General features: G+C 36.2%; 1 protein-coding gene across 1 annotated transcript in view; it reads right to left on the bottom strand.

The window, feature by feature from the left end:
- Positions 1-7,695: 7,695 nt before the first annotated feature.
- Positions 7,696-25,204, bottom strand: part of LOC127164542 (zinc finger protein 160-like) — a 115,800-nt gene continuing 98,291 nt past the window's right edge. Inside the window, exons 4-6 of the mRNA XM_051108524.1 lie at positions 16,702-17,549; positions 11,530-11,647; positions 7,696-9,162 (exon numbers count right to left, since the gene is read on the bottom strand). Of these exons, the coding sequence (XP_050964481.1) occupies positions 8,141-9,162; positions 11,530-11,647; positions 16,702-17,549 (1,988 nt within the window). The 3' untranslated portion in view covers positions 7,696-8,140. The remainder of the gene's footprint in view (positions 9,163-11,529; positions 11,648-16,701; positions 17,550-25,204) is intronic.

Genomic DNA, 25,204 nt, shown 5'->3' on the forward strand with positions numbered 1-25,204 from the left:
TGTATCGACACGAAATCCATAACTTTTTGTCAGTATGGTCTGAAGATGATCTGAGTCAAATTTGGTGGAAATCGGACAAACGGTCTAGGAGGAGTTCGAAAAAGCATGTTTTGTACATGAATCAAAATGGCGGACAGGAAGTTTGGCCAATATTGGCATAATGGGTATCAGTGTTCTCGGCTTGACCCAAGGAATCTATTGAGATCACTTTCATTACAATAGGCTAATGTAAGCAGAAGTTATTAGCATTTTTGTAAATTTCTTTATAACTTTTGACCACAAGGTGGCGCTGCCCCCAAACGTTTTGAGTTCTGTCAGGGCATGGTGCTGAAGACACATACTGAGTTTTGTAACAATACGTCAATGCGTTTGTAAAATATAGCATTTTTGGTCAAAATTCAATATGGCCGACACCCAAATTAGCTGACATGGGAAATTTGGATATGGTTCGACTCGGCATGATGCACCGAATCTAAAGAGACCAGTTTCATGAGCTTTGGCCTAACTATTCAGAAGTTATAAGCAAAAATAGCCATTTTTCATATCTCCTGACCACTAGGTGGCACTGTGCCGAGACACTGCAGGTAGTCTCAGGTGATGCTTGTTATAACACACATCAAGTTTGGGCTCAATATGCCAAACCGTTGCGGAGATATAGCCTCACATTGATTTTTGTGTGCTTTTTGTAGAAATCGTTCGTGCGTCATTCGAAAACGGTTCGACTAATTAACTTGAATTCCATAACTTTTTGCCAGCATGGTCTGAAGATGATCTGAGCCAATTTTGGTGAAAATCAGACAAACCGTCTAGGACGAGTTCGAAAAAGTACGTTTTACGAACAAAAATTTATAGAAAAAAAACTAAACCTTACAATTTTTGAATTTTGGACTTCACTTGACTCGGCATGAGCCAAGGATTCAGAGAAAAAAAGAATTTTGATTCTGTGCCTTACGGTTCAAAAGTTATTAGCATAAACTTATTGAAATTTTGGACAGGTGGGGGCGCTAGAGAGTTTGAGTTAGAGACTCCAAATTTGCTGTGGTCAATGATGGGACTGTCCTCTATCAGTGTGCCAAATTTTACAACTTTCCCGCAAGCGGTTCTATGGGCTGCCATAGACTCAAGAGCGGAAGAAACGGAAGAAGAAGCAGAATAATAAGAACGGCAACGGATACAATAGGTGCCTTTGCACCTTCGGTGCTTGGCCCCTAATTACTAGCATCACTCAAAATACTCTATGCTAAAGGACATCATTATTATCTACTGTAAAGTTACAGTAGTAATTTAGCAAACAAATGTTACAAAACATTGTTTTGTAATACGTTCAGAGGGAGCTAAGGCAGATAACAACACAACCCTTACGAAAATTAAAACCAAAATCCTTGGTTACTATAGTTAAACCATGGTAACCACAAATGAACCATGGTATTGCTACACTAACCATAGTCTAACCATGAGATGTGTAGTAAAACTATGGTTGTAGTTAAATTAAAAAACAACAACAAAACATGGTTACTATACATTTACTGTAATAAACCATGGTTAATTTTGGTAAGAGAAAAATATGACTCATGATAATGCAATAACATGTTCAGTATTAGTATATTTCTGTAAAGATATTGTCATGATGTAATCATTATTGTACTAATTTTAACATTTAGGCAATTTAGAAAATACAGTTTTCTTGAATCTTTAGTACTTAAGCCATTTTAAGATAAAAAACAACACCTGGTCATAATGTGATACTCTAAATTAAACTTAAATAAAAAATGTTACTGCAAATAGAATATAGGTGGTTTTTTTGCAACAAGGGGGAGACAGTTCTACTCATAAGAGTAAATGGCTGATGGGAAAAGTGACAGGTACAAGAAAATTAGTAAAAAAAAAAAAAAAAAAGCAAACACACACAGTGAGATGCAGAGAGATATAATGGAAAAAGAAGAGAAATGGAAAATGGAAGTGAATGTGCAGTTCAAGAGAGAGACTTTTTCTTATTTTGTACGGCCCCAGCCTAAGGTTTTAAACATTTATTTAAATGAGATGGCCATACAAAAAAATAGGGTTGTCCATGGTTTCAGAATTTGTTGTGGGTGTATGGGATGGCCTGGATGAGTGTGGGATTTCCCAGCCTGAAATTTTGTCCCAGTCTGGCCCTTTTCTACAAGGTGGTTGTTTGTAGCTAACAAATTTTAAATGTAAGTTATTTTGTATTATTGTGTCAATAAGGTATTATTATAAAGTGATACCCACTTGGTATTACTGATGTTGTGTTTGGTTTAACAAAACCACATAACTGAACTCAGTTAACTGGCTCATAACTTAACATTATTACAAAGTTAAACCCACTCTGTATTACTGATGTTTAAAAGTTTTAATTCTGCCATTTGTCTCCATTACTAGTTATTATCTCACCTGGGGTTACAGGTCACTGTTTTATCACTGAATGTAGGGGGCTGTATTATGGATTCATCACTCTTCATAGACACACAGCCGGACTCTGGAGATGCTGCTCTCTGGTTCTGATATTGAACAACGTCCTCCTCCTCCTCCTCTTTGTCCTCACAGTGACTCATTTTGGAGACAGTGATCTATGTTGCTACGATTATTTCAATTCTGAAAGAAAAAAAGCAACAGTTTGCATGACTAGGTGACTCTAAGAAGATTCATTTTAGGTCAGAAACAAATATTTTAATGTTCTGGAATGACATGTGAAATCCAAGTTCTGAGAATGTTCACCAACTAGGTGCTGGAACTGTACAGGTAAACACTTTATCTAGCCATCCACCTTACAGAAACACCACAGTCAGAGCTTTAGATTCTTTGTCAAGAACATCAGTATATTCACCGAAGCTCGCTTAAGAGCCGATCTTTGACTACTACTACATTCCCATCAGTGCTGAACAGCCTCTCGGAGGCAGCGCAGGTGGCACGGTGCGTGTGTTCGGCTTGGGCGTCCCTGCCACCAGCACTTCCTCCGAGAGGCTGTTCAGCACTGGCGGGAATGTAGTAATTTGACCGATCGGTGTGTGGCGTTGGAATGTCGCGGAAGTGACATAGGAGTGTGCACTCGAATATGCTCTGGAACTGTTCTCGCGGTGCTTTGGTGTCGTGCGCAGGTCGGTCTGCGCGGCGCCGTTTCGGGCCGGGCACGTATATGCGCCATACGTTATCACGTCGCTATATCACTGATATCGCGAGACGACACTATCATGTAAAAATTTATACCGGTGTTATCGTGGATGGTATGATAAGGCACACCCTATCACCAACTGCATTTATTTTATTGTTTACATTTGTTTAATGTTTTCTTTAAGAATCCTGCAAGTACTTTTTTTACTTCTTCGTTGATATTAGGCAGATGTAATTCTTCACATCGCATTTTAGTTGTTAACTATTGGAGAAATTAAAAACTGGTATACTGTGAACTTGGTTTGGGACTAATAAAAGCAAATGCAGATCACCTCAGATGACCCACCTGCTCATGAGACAGACTAACAGCAGATGTAGATTAAGCATTGGTAATCTACTGCTATTTCTGCAGTTTATGTTAATATGCATACACTGGCTTTTCAACATTTAGTCCTCAATCTCGGTCAGAAGGTTGATAAGCAAAAGATTCACGACAGTTTCGGCTCTCACGCATTGATTTATTCCATAATCAGTCACATGTAGGTGTGTGTGCTATTACTTCATTTCAGAAACCACACACAATAAATAAATTAACTTTTAAAACAACAAACATACAATGTAAATATATATTACAATAAATAAAGCAACACTGAAATGGAAACTGAAAGTTACAAAGCGTCATTTCGCTCATTTGGCAGCAGTAAAAGAACAGACAAGGTGATATGCTAAACGCAATCAAAAGGATTGCTTGTTATACATCACGTAAACATGCTTCGACTGTAAATATTAATATGGTGATACAAATGTCACAGAGATCCATATCAGCATCATTAATATATAGCTCATGTATTTGCAGTAAACATCTTAACCGTGTATTTGTACAGACCTTATGAATCAAACTCTCAAGTACATATATCGAGGTAAACCAACAATATAACATCAAATATCCATACATAAGTCTACACATACACATTTCCTAACAATGTATAATAATGTAAACTTACGTTTTCAACGCACACTCAACAAACAACGATCAGTCTCGATGTACTGTACTGTGGACCGAACTTGTCCGGACACGTCCCTGACTCCACTCACATATACTGTACTTCAAATTCTTCTTCTTCTTTTTTTGGCCAGTTACAGACAAGGTGCATACCGCCACCTACTATATTGGAGGGTTTTAAAATCATGGCTTCACTGATCTCCTTTTATATTTTTCTACTGAAACCAATTTCATGCAAAATTAATGCCTTAACAACTTTTAGACTGATCTATACTCCTTTAATATCCCATTTTCTTCCTTACTTGATACATTAAGTTTTTTTCCCTTTCTTCCTCATATTTCCTACATTTTCTTTGCATTTACAAATCTCACATTTATCTGTATTTCTCATGAATAAAGTGAACAATGTATTAAGTCTTGTATGTCCTAACTGTAGTCTTGTAGGCGTATAACTTATTCCTTCTGTTCTATTTTTACTAGTAAATGTTTTAAACTTTAATTATTTTTTGAATACTGCAATATTCTCTTCCTTTATTATCTAAATCCCAAACTTATTTGCCAGTAATTAGCAATGTTGTATTTAATTATTGTTTTTTCTTATTTTTTTTCAAGGGAAATCTCTATTTCGTCATTCTGGCTTTTTTTTTTTTGCCAATTTGTCAGTTAGTTCATTATCTTGGATTACTATGTGTGCTGGTATCCAACAGAATTTAACATCTATTTGTAATCAAGTTTAATAGTGCAGTGTATATCTCTATTAAAATGTCATCTCTAGTTATTTTGCTGGTACTAATACTTTGTAAAGCTGCTACAGAATCTGAATAAAATACAAATCTGTCTGTTAAATACAACTCTGTTATTGGAAATTCTTTTACTAATGTTTACTTTAAATTCTGGAATAGCAATGCCCACACCAGTATGTCAATTTCCTAAATCTTTAGATCCATCAGTATAAATTCATTTCAAACAGTTCAAAAATCACTGATTCAATTCAAACAGTTCAAACATTCAGTGATTCATTTCAAAACAGTTCAAACAATTGGCATCTCAGTTCTAGCAGTTCAGATATTCAATGATTCAGTTCAAACAGGTCAAACATTCAGTGATTCATTTCAGTTCAAACTATCGGTATCTCAGTTCTAGCAGTTCAGATATTCAGCGCTTCAATTGACCATATACACAGAGCGTTTTTAGAACTAACTATGCTTCTCTTCAATGACATCTTAATAGTATTCTTGATAATCAATAACTTGAATGACTAAAATCTTGTAATATTTTAAAGCCTTTATTATTTTTCAACTCTACAGCTGTGCAGTAAAATTCACTTCAAAGATTCACTTTTCATTCATGAAGATGACATGAAAAAATGTCTTTTCACAGAAAATGACTTTTTAAGATGAAAATTACATTAAATTACCCTTATAACCAGAAGATAGCAGCAGAAGATCACTTATTGGCCGCAGCTGCCATTTGAACCCCCTAGTTTTTTCAAGTCTTGCTTTTTGATTTATTATAAAAATTAGTAGTATAACAAATTCTAGTGCTTTTACCACACTGAAGTATATAGTGTAACGAGTGCAGAAAGTCAATAATATAAATAAATAAGCTCAGACACAGCAAACAACCTATAAGGGTGAATTAATTAAATACTTATATATAGTTCGTTACAAATCAAATAAGTTAAATATTAATGGTATAACGATTAAATGCTTTCAATATGAATCAATATGAATTTGAAATACAGATTTCATTCAGATTTAATTTAATAACTACATCTTTTAAGTTTTATCTTGAACTGTAAAAGCTATTAAATTCAACCAACACAAACTTGTTATTGCTGTAGTTTTGTTACTCTGAATTTAGTCTGAATCATTTAATGCACAGCTCTATTTTTGACACTGGCTTGTCAGATGTTTTAGTCGGTTATTATTGTCAACCATAGCAATGACTTGCGCATATTTAGCGGATTTACTCACGTAATTTTTTACACTTGTGTTTGTCATTCTTGAAACAGTATACATGGACATTTGATCCTTTTAGACAAATAAAACTTTTCTTTGAATTGTGAATGGATTATGTAGAGAAAACAAGCAAAGGATACTCCTATTACTGCACAGTACAGTTGACCGGAAATAACTAAATCTAAAACAAGGAAGTAATCCATGCATATGGTCAATTCAAAGAGTTCAAATGTTCAAGGAATAATTTGAATTTAAGGACAGTTTGAATGCTCACTGTTACAATCCAAAAGATTCAACTAGCATTGACTAACCACAGATTAGAAAGATTCAATTGAACATTCTTTTACTTTGAAATTTGAACTTAAAGGAGAAATCCACTTCCAGAACAACAATTTACAAATAATTTACTCACCCCCCGTCATCTAGGATGTTCATGTCTTTCCTTCTTCAGTCGTAAAGAAATTATGTTTTTTGAGGAAAACATTTCAGCATTTTTCTTCATATAATGGACTGATATGGTGCCCCGATTTTGAACTTCCAAAATGCAGTTTAAATGCGGCTTCAAACGATCCCAAACGTGGTTGTAAACAATCCCAGCCGAGGAAGAAGGGTCTTATCTAGCGAAACGATCGGTTATTTTTTATTTCAAAAAATACAATTTATATACTTTTTAATGCCAAACACCCATCTTGTCTTACTCTGCTTGGACTGTTTTTGTTCCGGTTTGTGAGAGTTCGGGTATGTCACAAAACTCTCATCTCATGTTCTCCCTCAACTTCGAAATCGTCCTGTATTGCTGTTTTATCCTTTTTGTTAGGGGTGTTTGATCTTCTTTGCATGTTCACTTTGCAAAGATTGTGTTGGAACTTCTGCAGTGATGTAGGATGATTTTGAAGTGATTTTTGAAGTTGAGGGAGAAAATACGATTGGAGTTTTTCGACATACCCTAACTGTCTTGAGCCAGAATACACAGAGTTCAGGGAGAGAAAGGCAAGGCAAGCATTTGAGATTATTTTTTAATGAAAATAACTGATCGTTTCGTTTACAACCACATTTAGGATCGTTTGAAGCTGCATTTAAACTGCTTTCTAGAAGTTCAAAATCGGGGCACCATACCAGTCCATTATATGGAGAAAAATGCAGAAATGTTTTCCTCAAAAAACAATTTCTTTATGACTGAAGAAAGACATGAACATCTTGGATGACAAGGGGGTGAGTACATTATATGTGAATCTTTGTTTTAGAAGTGGACTTCTCCTTTAAGTGTCTTTCCCTTTGAAGTTCAGAAGGTTTAATCTTATTGCAGGTATCTCTGATCCCCCTTACACACAAGTAATTGTCTATTTTGACTGTAATACAACATCCTCGGCCTCGTTGCAACCTTGTGGACAAACTAATTAGTGCCATAATAATTAAATATGCTTTTGTATTGGGGAAAAAATAGACACTGTGAAGCAGTGGTTAGCTATTATGCAACCTACAGCTGGAACTAGCTTCCAGATGTCATCAGATGAGGCCCAGCGTGGCCATATTCAGATCCAGACTGACAACATATGTTTACCTGTGAATTCTCTCACTAATGATCAATCAAATAATAAATCAAAGCATTCAACGTCATTTTATTTATGATTTTTCATTTACATTGTGGGATTTCAAAACAAGATAGATGTTTATATAATAATTTAATTCTGAGGTATTAAACTGAATCAGGTGACAACTCACACAATACAGTAGTCAACATTTTAAGTGGATCAAAAAAGTTCATCATAGTTGTCCTAAAACAAGAAATTGATGAAAGTTTCTGATCCACTTCAAATGTTGACTACTGTATACACTCAGAATGAATTTACCACAGATACATTTTCTGATGGCATTTTAAATTGACCTATTTAAAAGCCTTTCTACACAAAGAACACAAACAGGGTCTCGCATCTACATGACTTCTCAGGTGTATCTTTAAGTGTTACGGCAAACAATTTTTATCACACATTTTCTTACCACATTATTGATCATGTTCTCATTCAGAATTAAATTTAACACTGTCGCACTAAGGATTTTGTTCCCAGAATTTATTTCCAGAATGAGTTTGCAAATGACGTTTCAAGACTCCTTGGTTTGCGAAACTCTTTTCACAGTGAATACATGTGAAAGGCCTCTCTCCAGTGTGCATTCGTATGTGAACCACAAGGTTTGAGTTGTTTGAACAAGACCTTCCACAGTGATGGCACATAAAAGGTTTCTGTCCAATGTGACTTTCTACATGATTCTTAAGGTCATATTGGTCTGTGAATCGTCCTCCACACTGATGACATATAAAATAGTTTTCTCTTGAGTGAATCCTCATGTGCTTATTAAGGTTTAGTTTACATCTGAAACTATTTCCGCACTGACCACATATGAACGGCCTCTCTCCAGTGTGAGTTTTCATATGAGCATTAAGTGTTATTTTGTGTGTAAAACTTTTTCCACACTGAAGACATGTGTAAGGCTTCTCTCCAGTGTGAATTCTAATGTGGGTTGTAAGGGATTCTTTTCGGTAGAAGCTTTTTCCACAGTATTCACAGATGAAAGGGTTCTCTCCGGTGTGAATTCTCATGTGGACTTTAAGGCTTCCTTTCTGAGTGAAATTCCTTCCACACTGTTGGCAGGTGAAAGAGCTCTCTCCGGTGTGAATTCTCATATGTCCAATAAGGCTTCCTTTTTGAGTGAAACTTTTTCCACATTGTTGACAGGTGAAAGAGCTCTCACCGGTGTGAATCCTCATGTGGACTTTCAGGGTTCCTTGTTGAGTGAAACTCTTTCCACACTGTTGGCAGCTGAAAGGCTTCTCTCCAGTGTGAATTCTCTGGTGGGCTTTAAGGTTTCCAAGGTGAGTGAAACTCTTCCCACACTGCAAGCAGGAGAAATACTTTGTTCCCGTTGTTTGATCACATTCTTGTGAAGAAATATTTTTAGTCTTTGGGTAACTAAAAGATCTTTCAACAGTTACGAAATCAAAATGTTTGTCACACTGGTCTTTCTCTTCATTTTCATTCAATTCTTGACTCTCCTCTTTTAGTGGCATCAGGTCTAAAGCAAAAAAAAAGAAGACAAACACAAGTCAACACCAGTTTACTAGCAAGTTAATAGACATAACAGCATGAACATTCAGTTTAATATTACTTAACAACATATAATTTAAATGCCGAGCCTGGTAATCCGAGGAGAGTACATAGACACATACAGTCAGGACCAAAAATATCGGCACCCTTGCAATTCTGTCAGAAAATGCAACACTTCTCTCAGAAAATTGTTCAAATTGCAAATGTTTTGGTATTCACGTGCTTATTGTTTTTGTTTGCACTGCAGCAACACAAAAACAGAGAAGAAATGTCAAACTTGATAAAATTTCACAGAACTCAAAAATGGACTGGACAAAATTATTGACACTTTGTAAGAAATAATTGCTTTTCAAGCATGTGATGCTCCTGTAATTTGTATTTAGACACACCTGTGGCAAGTAACAGGTGTGGGCAATACAGTCAATCACACTGGCAACCAGTTAAAATGGAGAAAAGTTTACTCAACCTTTGTGTTTTGTGTCAGACTGAGCATGAAGAAAAGAAAGAAGTGTAAAGAGCTGTCTGTGGATTTCAAAAAAACTGTGGAAAAACATGGATAATCTCAAAGCTACAAGTCCATCTCCAGGGATCTTAATGTTCCTGTGTCCACTGTGCGCAATATCATCAAGAGGTTTACAGCCCATGGCACTGTAGCTAACCTCCCTGGATGTAGACAGAAGAGCAAAATTAATAAAAAAAAATACAACAAATGATTGTTCGAATGGTGGATAAAGAACCCCGATTAACTTCCAAACTAATTCAAGCTAATCTGCAGACACAGGGTACAACAGTTTCAGCTCACACTATCCGTCGCCATCTGAATAAACAGGGACGCTATGGTAGGAGACCCAGAAGCACACCACTGCTGACACAATGCCTAAAAAATCAAGACTGGAGTTTGCCAAAACTTGACAAAACCACAATCCTTCTGGGACAACGTACTGTGGACAGATGAGACAAAAGGAGAACTTTTTTGGTAAAGGACATCATGGCACTGTTTACAGAAAAAGAAATGAGGCCTTCAAAGAAAAGAACACAGTCCCTACAGTCAAACATGGTGGAGGTTCAAAGATGTTTTGGGGTTGCTTTGGTGCTTCTGGCACTGGATGCCTTGACTGTGTGAACGGTATCGTAAAATCTGATGATTACCACAGAATTTTGGGGCGCAACGTAGTGGCCAGTTCTGTTGGAGAGTTCTGAAATGGCCAGCAATGAGTCCAGATCTGAATCCCATAGAACACCTGTGGAGAGATCTCAAAACAGCAGCTGGGAGAGGGCATCCTTCAAATCTGAATGACCTGGAGCAGTTTGCAAAAGAAGAGTGTTCCAAAATTCCAGTAGAGAGGTGTTAGAAACTCCATGGTTACAGGAAGCGATTGATTTCGGTTATTTTTTTCAAAGGGGGTGCTACCAAATATTAAGTTAAGGATGTCAATCATTTTGTCCAGTGCATTTTTTTGGGGGTTCTGTGTGGAATAGTATCAGATTTGACTTTTCTTTTCTTTTTTTCTTCTTTTTTTTATAATACATATATGTATGTTAAATTTTATACATACATATACTTTTTTTATATAATTTTATAATTTTCCTTATAATACAGTATATAATAATGCAATACCTTTGACTATGATATAGCGTAGCTTGTCAGAACTGCCAAATTGTTCCAAACAAAGCCATAGGACAACTGTTGCATGTCTGAGCAACACAAAGCTGTTTTGTTACTGAATGATTTAGCATTTTTGAGATTTAATCAATGCTTCAGCAATCAATAAAAAAGTGTCTGCATCCGAAATCGCATCCTACACTGTAGACGAAAAACAATATATGAAAAAGTACAATGTACACACAAGTTGTGAAATGTAGCCAGTCACTGAATAAATCAGCCATTTTGAACAAATCAGCTGAATGACTCATTAAAGCAGTAACTTGCTACTTACTGCTGGTTTTAGTTCCACATTTAATAGCATGATTTATGTTTTCAGTTATTTTTAAATTTCTATTTTCAGATAATATTTAACACTATTTATTTGCTTTATGCAAAATTTAAGTTTCATTTGACAATGTTTCATGATTAAGTGATTGATTGTTTTCATAAATTAGGTAATAGGATTAACGTACATAAAACAATTTAATGCATGACGTCGTAATAATGAATGCTCAACTTGGAAGTAGAATTTTCTCAGGTGCACTTGCATTGTATTTGGCTGGTGATTTCAAGATGTCCTTTAACCTTAGGTGACCCGCGTCTCGTGTCAAATAAAACAATATTTTAACGTTATGTTGACTTTTGGTGAGGATCAAATGACTGACTTCAGCTTTGACAATGAAAACTGACCTGTTTGCTCCTCAGCATCTTCAAGTTTGACACTGAATGTTTCTTCAATCTTCACATCTTCACACTCCTCTTTAATAAATGCCATCTTTATAATAGTGTCACATGGATCCCAGTTGGTTCATCAGGAGTTTTTCTGTGTGTTTGGACAAGTTGTTATGTTTAAGAAGAAAATAATTAAAGAAAAGAAGAAAAATTCAAACTAAATCTTTTGGTGCGTCTCACTCAGCTCCCTAGTTCTGTAGTCAGAGCACTGGCAAAGGTGTCGGAATGTAATAGTTAATGGTCTTAAATAAGACACTTTTTTGATTAGTATTTGACGTTTAAATATTTGTAGATTACAGGTCCACTTACCAAAACATTTGCGATTAGTTTGTAAAAGTTGTCATTACATAATGTCAACTTATGAAGTGATTTGAGCACTTTGAAACTGTGGGTGCTTTTCAATGCTGAAATCAAATTAAACAAATTAAAGATAAAACATTAATTATTATTGTGACAGACGTGAAGGGGGAGGAGAATTTGTGTGTGTCCTTCAAGATGGCTAACTCTGAACAGTTTCTGGGTCACTGGAGGTAGGAGGAGTGAGGAAACAAAGAAAGCATCAGTACTCAAACTGATTCCTCCGTCCTCCAGCCTGTGACATGCACAGCTTCCAGAGGAGCTATAAGCAAGGATACAGAGGTTTATCCTATGCAGAAGTGTTTCTTTAAAAAAATAAATAAATAAATAAAGCTGACGCTCCCGTTCACATCTGTCACAAAAATTTTCTTTTACCTTTGCAGTGTAAATAAACCATACATTTCACATATTTCAGAACAGCATTTTTCTTTACAATGTAAGGGCAGCAGCTGATGACACTTTTAAGTAATGCTTGACTGATCAAGGAAAGGAAGCAAAACAAAGGAAATCTGGATTTTTTATTTTTAATTCAATGAAACAAGTACAAGTGCATTTAAAGCATTACATGTTTTAGTGTTTTTATTTATTTATTTATTTTAAGTTTGTTTCAGATTTATATAAAAAGTCAGTTATGTTTGGTTTGCAAGGAGCACACTTCTCTTTATGTTTATGATATTTTACTAGTAAAATAAATAACAATAATATATTCCTTTTTTTACGTATAATATTTTGTAGGACACTAACTTATTTAATCACATAAAGAACGTAGCAAATTCTTTTGGTTTCAGTACTAAGAAATTTTGAAGAAATTTAGTATAAGACAACAAATAAACATTCGAATTAATCAACTGTATCGCAAAAGTAATGCATTATTTATTATAGAGATTTAAATAGTCTAATATATCTTTGCTATTCCATATGTAATAAAAGGTAACGTGGATACAAAAATAAGAAATGACAAGCACCCGACAGGGAATCATTTTGCAAAAGAATTGGTTCAGTTGACTCGGAGTTTTAAAAAAAGCTCGGTTTCGTGACCGAATTCGTGTTTATTATAAATATATATACGATATAGGAAACAAATTGAGACGCACCTTTTCTGTAACTCATGTATTACTTTACTCGCACCAAATGTCGTTTACACACGTTAGATAACGCATTGCAATGTTACATTCAACGACAAATCATTTGTAATAAAATAAAACAAAATTGGTTTTGACTTAAAAACTTGAAATGCTTAAAGACACAAACCTTTTCAGCTGGAAAACAGAAGCAGCATCGCAGATTTATGACGTCACGTCTGAAGAACAAAATAAAAGTCCCATTTACGCTATATCACTGAAGTGGGAAGAAATTATTATTATATGCGGAGTTAAAATCATGGTGAAATACATCATCAGTTGTCCACTGATGTGCTAAAAAGAAATCCTAATCAAAATGACACGAAAGAAAGAACGTGTTCAATTTTAAATGAGATACTGAGATTATTAACAATATACAGAGACAAACAGAAAGTTGTGTAGCTGTTTGAAGCTGTTTATTTGGATGTGGCTGTCAAATGTGTTTTAGTTTGCTGGTATCTACCCTAGATAAAGCTGCTGCATCTTGCTTCCCGTTTCAACTTTTGATGACAAAACCTCTCTTTATATGTTCTTTCAGTATAAAAAGTGAATTGAATCTCACTAAAACACACACTCAGCCACATGTTAGTTTTTCTGTTACTTTTATCGCTTTGTGTTTCTTTTTATTAACATGTAATGTACTCTACCTATCTATTTATCTATCTACAGGAGTTGGGCAATGAAACTGAAGCCCCTGGTTTTAGACCATAATTAGTATGGTGTTGGGCCTCCTTTTGCAGCCAATACAGTATAATTTAATTTTGGGAATGACAGATACAAGTCCTGCACAGTAGCCTTGCAGAACAGTGGCCAGGTCACTACATGATGCTGGTGTGGGAAAACTTTTCCTGACTCACTCCTCCAAAACTCCCCAAAGTGGCTCTGTAATATTCAGATCTGGTGACTGTGCAGGCCATGGGAGATGTTCAGCTTCACTTTCATGTTCATTAAATCACTCTGTCGCCAAGATTACAAGTAATCAATTACTACCCAGCTCTGAATGTATGTATATAGTAACCTTCACACACAAGACTTAGAGGGATTAACTAAGGAGGTCAAAGTACACAAGTCAGAATTTCAGTCAAGCTAAATTTTCTTTATTTTTCAAAGGTGGGGGTGGGGGCAATAGGAAACAACTGTAACTCAGGTATTTCTTCTTTCTCATGCAAATTACATCCAGAAAGGAGACAGAAGAGATGCAGTATTAGTCACGGTGGTTCAGTCTTCTCACATCCACTCCTCAAGAGCTTTGTTGGGGTAGAACCAGTTCAATGCCTGGGCTCTGAAACAGCCAACACCCTGTGTGTGCTCACCTCCCCAGCTTTCTTTACTGCAGCCTCTTTGTTCTCTTTTATGTGTCTGCTAACTGACCCAACAGCTTGCAGCTGAGGCTGTGTTGGAGGAGCTATCCCTGGTCCTGAACAATACTGGGTACCCTGACCTTGTGTCCTCATCTGCTGGTGCTCTCCATGGTGCTGAAGGTGATGTACTGCATTGTGAGTGCCATGCTTCCTTCTGGCCCCCACAATATATACTTGGGTACAAATCTATACATAAGAGCCTGATAAAAATGCTTATTTTAAAGAAAAAATGTCAGATGGATTTACATTTCACAGCAGACCAGTGGTAATACATAAACTGGGCCAAAATTTGAATAATTTTCTTCAGCAGGAAAGTTTCAAAAATGTCCATCACCAAATTGAAAGCACATGAATGTAGTGATTGGCTCAAGTAAAGCAAAGTTATTAAACCGTTCGTCAAAGTCTGACCTGACCTTTTTAATTTGCTCAATGTAGTGCTCACTGTCGAGCTACACAGGCTCCTTCACTTGCTTGTCCAGCTCAAATGCAATGTTTTGAAAGTTCCCTAATTTGTGATGCAGCAGCGCCTTCCATTCTCGCTTGGTCTGCAATAGCATAATGGATTTATAGAACATTTTATGGTCCTACGCCTTCCACAGACATACATATACATACATTTAGACCGCTTAAATTAATGATTGCTATTGTGATGTAAAGAGACTTTTTGAACCAAATCACCCTGCCTTTAAGCCGACACAATCTAAAAGGTTCAGTAACTCAAAACTCTTTAAAGGACCTTGACATTGATGCATTTGTCAGTATATGACTTCTATTTTGCATTAGATGTTTATTGCTAATAATTTTTTTATTCATTTGTTTAACATAGTACAAAGTTATTAATTTATGAGGAACAACAGCTTATCTTTCCACAGCATAACATAACATTGCCAGAGCAAAACCAAACTTAGTCACATATTTCCTATGCAGCTTATGCACTTTATTTTTCCTGTCCATTCATGGTATTCATTTAGTAGTTGTTTAATACTCAATAAGTTTTGTTAATACATTTACTTTATTACTTTTTTTGTGCAATACATACAGTACGTGTGTACATACAGTAAGAAATTCTATCCAACATCTCTCTTCAGACTGACACTCTTAAACTCACCTTACAGGACTTGTGAGAAAAATCTACTAAATTAAACTGGTGCCACATGTGAGAGGCATTACAGAACTGGGGGGTGTTTTTATCATCAGAGACAAGAGGACTGGTCAATGTAATGCAGAAAAATACTGAGATATCCTTGAGGAAAGTCCTCAGGACTTCAAAGGTTTGCCTTCCAGCAGGAAAATTACCTGAAGTACACAGCCTAGGGAATGCAAGAGAGGCTTAGGGTGTGAATGTCTCTGTTAACTGTGAATGTCCATGAGTTTAACTGGAGTCCAATTGAATATGTCTGGAGAGATATGAAAATGGCTGACAGTCCCCATCTGACCTGACAGAACTTGTAAGGATTTGGAAAGGAGAATGGCTGAAAACCTAATGTGGTAGGTTTGTCACATTGGACCAGAAAAGGCTCAATAAGGCTGTAATGGCTTCCAAAGATGCTTAAGCTAAGTACAGGCATTATGGGGTATGGACATATTTCACAGTAAAGGGGAAAATGTGTTTATTTGTCAATTATGTTTTGGTGTTTTATGCAGCCAAGCCAAGGTGGCTGGTTTACTTGTCTTTCAGCATCTCCATTTGGTCTTCTTTGTCATACTTTATATGTTTTTTTTTTTTTTGGTTCTTTTAATTGCATTTTTCCATTCACATTAGGTACGTTTAGATAAACAAAATTTCTATGATCTAAGTGAATTCAAGTGATTTGATATTCTGAAAATTCTGTTAATATGTACTATAATCTTCACAATTCAACTACCAGTCGTTTACAATGTTGTGTGCAATGGTCAGTTGTGGCCACAAGTGTTCATATGTACATAACAAAAGAAAGTAAAAAGCCAAATATAAAGGATGAAAAAACTAGAAAACAAATAAATTTAAAAAAGTATCTGATATGGGCCGCATTTAAAATGCCATATACACAGCCTCACCAAAACGATTAGATGTGGTGCATATTCAGCTGTGGTGTGAACATAGCCTTGATTTCACACAGAAGTGTCCAAACAGTTTAAAAGTCCTTTCACACACACATACCCACACAAATAGGGTCTCACATCTGCGTGAATTTTCAGGTGTATGTGTAAGTTTGATGGAAAAATAAATAATTTATTAAACTGATCAAATCAAACCGTCTTCCTAATGCGCAGGTCATTTCTGAAATTGCTCTTTTTTTCTAAACCTCTTACCACACTGAGAAACACTCCAATATCTGACCAGAATGAGTTCGCAGATGACATTTCAGGTCTCTTCGATCTTTGAAAGTCTTATTACATCGAAGACACGTGAAAGGTTTCTCTCCATCGTGAATCCTCATGTGACTGTTAAGGCTTCCTTTAAGTCTGAAACTCTTTCCACAGTAATGGCACAAGAAAGACCTATCTCCAGTGTGAATGATCATGTGATACTTAAGATTCCCTTTTAGCGAGAAGCTTTTCCCACACAGATTGCAGATGTAAGAACTCTCTCCAGTGTGACTTTTCATGTGAGTCTTGAGACTTACTTTATGACTGAAGCTCTGTCCACACTGCTGGCATTTAAAAGGCTTCTCTCCGGTGTGAATCAGCATGTGAGTCTTGAGATTTCCTTTTTGTGTGAAGCTCTTCCCACATTGTTGGCATTTGTAAGGTTTCTCTCCAGTATGAAGCATCATGTGGTAGTTAAGATTTCCTTTTTGTGAGAAGATTTTCCCACACAGTTTGCAGGTGTACGCGTTTTCTTCAGTGTGAATTTTCATGTGAGCCGTTAGACTTGCTTTATGACTGAAGCTCTTTTCACACTGCTGGCATTTGAAAGGCTTCTCTCCGGAGTGAATTGTTTTGTGCCTGTCAAGGCGTTTCATTTCATGAAAACTCTTTCCACACTCGTCACATTTAAAACACTTCTCTTTTGAATTATCTGTCTTTCGAGCTCTTTTTTTTGAAGAAGTCTTTTCAGTCTGTGAGCAATTTAAAGGTTTTTCTTCAGTTGTAAAATCATGGTGTTTCTCTTCCATTTCACTTAACACTTCACTTTCCTCTTTTAGTGGCATCAGGTCTATGGATGAAAGAGACAAATAAAAGTTAACTCTAGTTTAGCACAAAGCATTGCGTTATATGTTTTGCTACCCACAATAAAAACAAAAGAGCTTTGATCATATTTTTTTCCCTCCTTGAAGCACCATATTCTCATATATAATACCATATGAACCATAAAAGCCTGATATATCAAATATGATCCTTAAAGGTTCAGGCCTTTGAGTTTTTAAGTGCCTAGGTTTTTAGATTGATTCTAACCACAAAAAGGCAGGCAGTGGTCGCCATGGTATAATTGGTTTTGACGTCCCCACAGCGTTGAGTTCCCTCAAAAGGAAACATCTAGGTCAGGGATGGGCAACAGTCCTGGAGGGAGAGTGTCCTGCAGAGTTTAACCCTAACCCTAATCTAGACTCAATGAATATAGTAATTTTCATATATAGTAAATTACTTGTGCCTCAGAGCAAGCAGTCGAAACACAATAAATGTGATCTTTTATTTTGGAGCTAGATACCTGCTGTTTGGGAATGCAGTCATGTAAGACAGTTCTGGGAGGCAATTATACAGAAATATTTTGACGACAGTCTTGGCTCAGGCATTTCAGAATGACCATAACAACATTTCAGATGCTGTGGAATGAGATCGGTCCACTTGGTAGACAGGTTTTGCCATTCCATAGTGCAAGCCACATGACTTATTTGATGCGTATGGAGAAATATATAATACGGCAAATGTGTTTCCATCTCACATTATTTGCATTAACCCTTTTTCGCACAAGTCAAAAACCACCTCAAGCGAGCATAAAAACCTTTTTGCGAATTAAGGGATTTTTTCAAAATGTGGCATTTCCATCACTTGTCTCTGGAAACATAATGGAAACATAGCTAGTAAAGTGATATTTGAGCCTAATTGATCATATATATTCCCCATACATCAAAAGTGGAACCTAACATTCAGAAATGTTCTTCTCGTCTCTAACTTAAAACAAAAAGTTCAGCCAGCAGCGATTGGTAACTCGCCTGAAGTTACAAAATAAAACTACAAAAATGAAGCTGAAACCAGGCTTTTTAAAAACAAATGTGAGCAAGTTGCAGGTGGGTAGACGGGGTACAAAAACACCTGCCAAGGACTAGTATATATGTACAGGACAGAATATTTCTTACCAGCCATTAAACGGTATTTGCATCAATTTATTAAAACTATATATTTGTCATTATGACAATGGTATTACTGATCTATAAGTAATATACAGCGCCAATTCAAAACATCATATACAAGCAAGTCTCTCCGTTACAAAAGATCCACTAAGAGTTTGTTCCTCACATTTACTTTGTGGGTCTTAATGTGAAGAATATCCCACACATGTGCTGCAACATGGAGTTTAGGAGATGAAACACTGGTAACACTTTACAATAAGTTGTAACTTTATAACATTAGTTTAATGTATTTTTTCTTTGTGGAATCTTTGCGTTTGGCTGGCTAATAAAATAATAAAACTCAATTCAATATTATGAGTAAAATTATTTACTTATAACATCGTGGTATCGCGGACTTGCTCTCTCTCTCGTGAGAAAATGTTTTGGTGAAATAAGACTGCAGCGTATCCGTCTAGTTTTAACTTTCCGCTTGGTAGCAATGGCTTTCTTCACGGAAGCTTTGCATTTAAATATTTCAACTCAGATCAATGTCTAATTATTTATTTTTGTGGCAGGCAGTTGTGTAATAAGCGGGATAACGTACATCCAGCTGGTTGTTATTGCAAAATAAACCCCTTTTGCTGAGTCTGTCGGGCTTTATTCTGTGATAACAAAAGCCTGGATGTGCATTATCACGTACTTAATGCACTGTGACCTAACATGAACGAACAATGAACAATACATTTATTAATCTTTGTTAATGTTAGTTTATAAATATACAGTTGTTCATTGTTAGTTCATGTTAAGTCACAGTGCATTAAGTACGTGATAATGTACATCCAGCCGGTTGTTATCGCAGAATAAAGCTTGACAGGTTCATCAGCAGAAGGGGTTTATTTTGCGATAACAACCGGCTGGATGTACATTATCCCGCTTAATAATTAGACACGAAACATTGATCTGAGTTGAAATATTTAAACGCAAAGCTTCCGTAAAGAAAGCCATTGCTACCAAGTGGCAAGTTAAAACTAGATGGACATTTAAGGGATACGCTGCAGTCTTATTTCACCAAAACGTTTTCTCACGAAAGAGAGAGCAAGTCCACGATACCAGGATGATATAATTAAATAATTGTACTCATAATATTCAGTTGAGTTTTAATATTTTACTAGCCAGCCAAACGCAAAGTTTTAACGAAGAAAAAATGTTCCCAGCAAGCGAAAAGTGCAGACTGCAAGCAATTACCTGGATGAGCCTGTGTTATTCGTTTTTACAGGTTGTTATCAGGGAATAACATACATTGGAATTTGATGACTGACCAATCAGAATTGAGTATTCCACAGAGCTGTGTAATGACTACTGTTAACAAACACAACTTGTGATTTTAATAATGCACTAGTAAATGCTGAAATTAACATTAACTTAATTCTTAGTTTATGTTACCTAATGTAGTTAACCAATGAACCTTATTCTAAAGTGTTACTGAAACACTCATCCTACATCAGTTTCCAACTTCTGATCATCAGTTTGATTTAAACCATTTATTATAGCAGTTCCTTAAAAATAACATAGATTTGGAATTTTTGCTTTGATGCCTAAAATATAAACATGGTTCACATGTGGCAACCTGCCCCATGTCAAACAAAACCACTCTAATTAAGACAATTATGTAGCATTTTTAAAAATATCATTCATTTCTGTAGAGATCAACATTTTAATAAAGATCAAATGACAAGAGTTTTGATAATGAAAAACCAACCTGTTTGTTCCTCAGTATCTTCTTGTTTCACTGTGAATGTTTCTTCAATCTTTATGTCTTCAATTTCCACTTTAATAAATGCCATCTTTATAATAGTGTGTCACGTGGATCTCAGTTGTTTCACCAGGGGTTTTTCTGTATTTGGACAATTTAGCATGTTTAAGATGAGAATAATTAACAGAAAGAATATTAATGCAAACTAAATTTCCAAGTGTGTCACAATAAGCTCCCTAGTTTAGTAGTCAGCACACTGGTAAGAAGTCTGTCAGAGAGATAACTATTGCCCTTAAATGCCCTGACTAGCCAAAAACACTCAAAAATAGCACTACAAATTAATAGAACAATTATTTTTATATTTAAATGATCACACTCGCATGAAAACATTTGTTATTGGTTTGTGCCAAGCTGACATTCAATGCTTATGTTTGCGTTGCATTTACACTGTTCTGACCAGCAGATGTCGTCAGTGTGCAGTGATTCGATCGCGATAAAACGAATCGTTCTGAGAAGTTTTTTTTTTTTTTCATTTAGTTACATTTAGACGTTTCTCTCATCACTTCTTGCCAGCGACCGCATGTTGCTCATTCACAATATGGGGAGCAAAATAATACGCACTTTTTCTGTTACTCACGAGTCAAGTGTTAAAATGTTATATTCAATGTGACTTTGTACAGTAATTTAAATACTATAACACTGTTTGATCTGGTTATATTCATTTAAAGACTTGTTTAAATGTTTAAAAACACAAACCTTTCATCAACCGAATCACAAACGCGGGTACAGGATGCAGCCTTATGACGTCATATCGCCACACCAAAATAAAAGTCTTATTCACCCGCAAACATCGCAAATACTGAAATTAAATGTCTAGAGATTTAAATTAAAAAACAAAATACAAATAAAAAATATGCCAAATGAGATAATGAGATTATTTCTTGGTGAAATATATAGGATTTTTAAAAATAGCTATCAATAAAAGTGTGTAGCACATCTACTATGTCGTTTGGGTGCATTTATAAAACATTAGACCTCATAGCATTTTAAAAGGCGTTTTTTTTCGCAAGAATTCAATCAATTTGTCCAGTTAGGAAGCAGAACTAACTGTGAAACTGTTTCACCTGCTTTTAATAAATTATACTAAACTAGCATACAAATTCCAATGTGCAAAGTGAAACATGGATGATTAGAGTTCATTATCTGTCCCAGCATGTAATTTGTGACAGAATATCAGACTACAGTGTGCACTCAGCAGGAAGTGATCACTTAATGTATGCTCATGTCAAAAGTAAATGAGACCACAATACAAAATGAGTCTATGCTCATACTTCCTGGTTCTAGTAAGAACTCTAACTGCTGCATTTTGGTGGAGTTTGTTTATTAAGCGTGCAGAACAGCCACACATTAACAGCATTACAATAACCTAACCTTAAGATCATGAACGCATGAATTAACATTTCTGCATTCAACATTGAGAGCATAGCTTGTAATTTCAATATATTTTTGAGATGGAAAAATGCGGTTTTACAAATGCTTGAAAGGTGGCTTTCAAAGAAAAGGTTGCTATCAAATAGCACACCTAGGTTCCTAACTCATGGTGAAGAATTGACAGAGCAGCCACTGAGCGTTAGACAGTGTTCAAGGCCATTACATGTGGTTTTTGGCCCAATAATTAACACCTCTGTTTTTCTGATAATTCAACAGTAAGAAATAACTAGTCATCCAGTTTTTTATATCAACTATGCATTCTGTTTGGTGTCTTTCGTCACACCTATGATTTAATTAAACATCCAGGGTAAGGTCTGTACCACACTTACAGACAATAACAGCAGTTTTGTTAAAGGAGAAGTCCACTTCCAGAACAAAAAGTTACAGATAATGTAGTCACCCCCTTGTCATCCAAGATGTTCATGTCTTTTTTTCTTCAGCCGTAAAGAAATTGTGTTTTTTTGAGTTAAACATTTCAGGATTTTTCCCCATATAATGGACTGTTATGGTGCCCCAATATTGAACTTCCTAAAGGCAGTTTAAATGTGGCTTCAAAAGATCCCAAATGCGGTTTAAACGATCCCAGCCGAGGAAGAAACTACAATTCAAATACTTTTTTCAACTGCTCATCTTGTCTTGCTCTCCCTGAACTCTGTGTATTCTGGCTCTAGACAGGGTATCAACATCCTACATCGCTGCAGAAGTACTGACCCAGTCTTTGGAAAGTGAACATGCAAAGAAGATCAAACACCCTTAACAAAAAAGGTAAAACAGCAATATACGATTTTCGAAGTTGAGGGAGAACATGAGATGGGAGTTTTTTGACATACCCTAACTGTCATGAACTGGAAAAAAACTGAAATGAAAATAACCGATCAATTCGCTAGATAATGTAACGTAGGGAGGGAGACGAGAGGCGAGCGGGTCCACATGCAAGCTTTTATTGTGACGAGACAGAGACATAATGAAAACAGGCAGGGTCAGAACAGTGGCAAACAGGTAACCAGGGGGGCAAAGCGAATGGGTAATCCGTGAAACAAGCAATAATTCCAAGAGGCAGGCGGCGAGACAGACGAAACAAGATGGCCAGGCGAGAAAGCTAAACACAGGGAACTCGGGAACTCAAAGCGATACAATAATCCAAAACACTACAATACTCGGTGAGTAACAGGGGAAAAGTCCAGGGCTTATATAGCGCATCTGATTGGCCACAGGTGTTGCCGCAATAAGCACGATGGGTGATGGGAGGTGTAGTCCAGGGTGTAGTGTAACAGTCTGTGTGAATTAAAGTGCAAGAGTGGTGAGTATCTGGTGGTCAGTAGACCGAAGGTCACCAGCCAGATTCATGACAGATAAGACCCTTCTTCCTCAGTTGGGATCGTTTACAAGTGCTTTTGAGATGTTTGAAGCCACATTTAAACTGCATTTTGGAAGTTTAAAATCGGGGCACCATATCAGTCCATTATATGGTAAAAACTCCTTAAATGTTTCCCTCAAAAAACATAATTTCTTCATGACTGAAGACAGAAAGACATGAACATCTTGGATAACAAGGGGTGAGTTCATTATCCATCAATTTTTGTTATAGAAGTGGACTGCTCCTTTAAAGCATTCCAATAATTTGGAAATATTAATCCAAAAGACAGAAATTGCATGTTTAGCAATGAGAAGTCCTGTCCCTCCCAGGCTTGGTACCAGAGGTTGTTATCTTGCCCCTTAAAGAAGTTGCTGGTTACTGTCCTAGATGCAGTTGCAGCCAGAGAGAAGCCTCCTATAAATCTAGAATGCTCTAGAATATGCTGTTTAGTACAATAAATTAAAACATTTATCAAGACATTTTACAGGAAGAGCAGGTCATGTCTTGCCAGTTTATATGCTGAATAACCTTAATGTTTGTAAACCAAAACAGATTTATGGGGTGAAGTAAAAATAAAAAGGTGAAATTTACAACTGATTGTGTGTTATTGCTGTAGTCAGATTTGGTTTGTCTATAATTGTGAGTTAAATTAAGACCACATTTTATGAGTAATGACAAACATGTTCACAAACTTACTTGCCAATGATAATACAAAGACAGACAAACAGTGTTAGACAGTGTTTTGCTACACAACTTGCAACCAGCTTCTATGTCACCAGATGAGTCCACACAGTAGTCATATTCAAGTCCAGATTGACAACATATCTGTCTTTGTGCAGTGAGTTGTCACTTGTGAGTGAGTTTACAGGCTTGCAGAACTGTAACTGTCCATGGTGCTGAATTCATCATGTTGTTAAAAGCACACAGAAAAAACAACATCAAACAGAATGTTTACTTGGACAGACACTCCAGTGACTTTGAAATAGATCAAACAATTTCATTAAAACTTTTTGTAAACATTTTGTGCCACTGTTGTTCAATATGTGCCTGTGTTTCACTGATTTCTTTAGTGACAAAGCAAAAAACAATTATTTTTAATCATTATTTTAAACGTAGTGAGCATATACAGTGCAGCTCATATTTTTCACCTCTTTTTTGTTGTTGTTTAAGTGTGATGTATTGTGAATGTGTAATTTTTATAATGTAACAGTGTTCACCAGGTATGACTGAACAGACTGGATTACGCTTTATTTTCTAAATCAGTACTTCTAAACAGTTTCCTGGAGGACCTCTAGTAATGCACATTTGTATGTCTCCTTAATCTGTCACCTCTTTCATCTCATTAGTAGAGACTGCAAGAGCTGAATCAGGTGTGCCAGAGGGAGATATGCAGTACTAAGGTCCCTCCAGGATTAGGTTGAGGACCACTCATCTAAATGAATTAATTTTAGCTATGAAAACCCTACCTCCCCAACCAACCAGTCATGAGGACTCAATGATTAAAATTACCTTTGTTGCAATAGGTATTTTAGTTTCCAATCAGACACTCTTGGAATTCCAACATAAAGATTTGTAAGTCCTGCATGGTCTCATTAGTAGTTAAAGGAACACTCCACTTTTTAAAAAAAACATAGGCTCATTTTCCAACTTCCCTAGAGTTAAACAGTTGAGTTTTACCATTTTCAAATCCATTCAGCTGATCTCCAGGTCAACTCTGGCGGCTGCAACTCTGCATCTACACAAACTTAGTGGCGGTCACTTCCAGGCGCTGCGTATTATCATTGCGCCTGCTGCACCCATAGTACGGCAGCAAAGTTCCTTAATTATTACGCCGGAATGAGAGTATAGTTCCTAGCCATATCAGCCTAGAACATTTACATTTACATTTATTCATTTAGCAGACGCTTTTATCCAAAGCGACTTACAGGTGGGGAATACAT

The sequence above is a fragment of the Labeo rohita genome, chromosome 4 (genome assembly GCF_022985175.1).
Source record: "Labeo rohita strain BAU-BD-2019 chromosome 4, IGBB_LRoh.1.0, whole genome shotgun sequence".
Classification (NCBI taxonomy): Eukaryota; Metazoa; Chordata; class Actinopteri; order Cypriniformes; family Cyprinidae; genus Labeo; species Labeo rohita.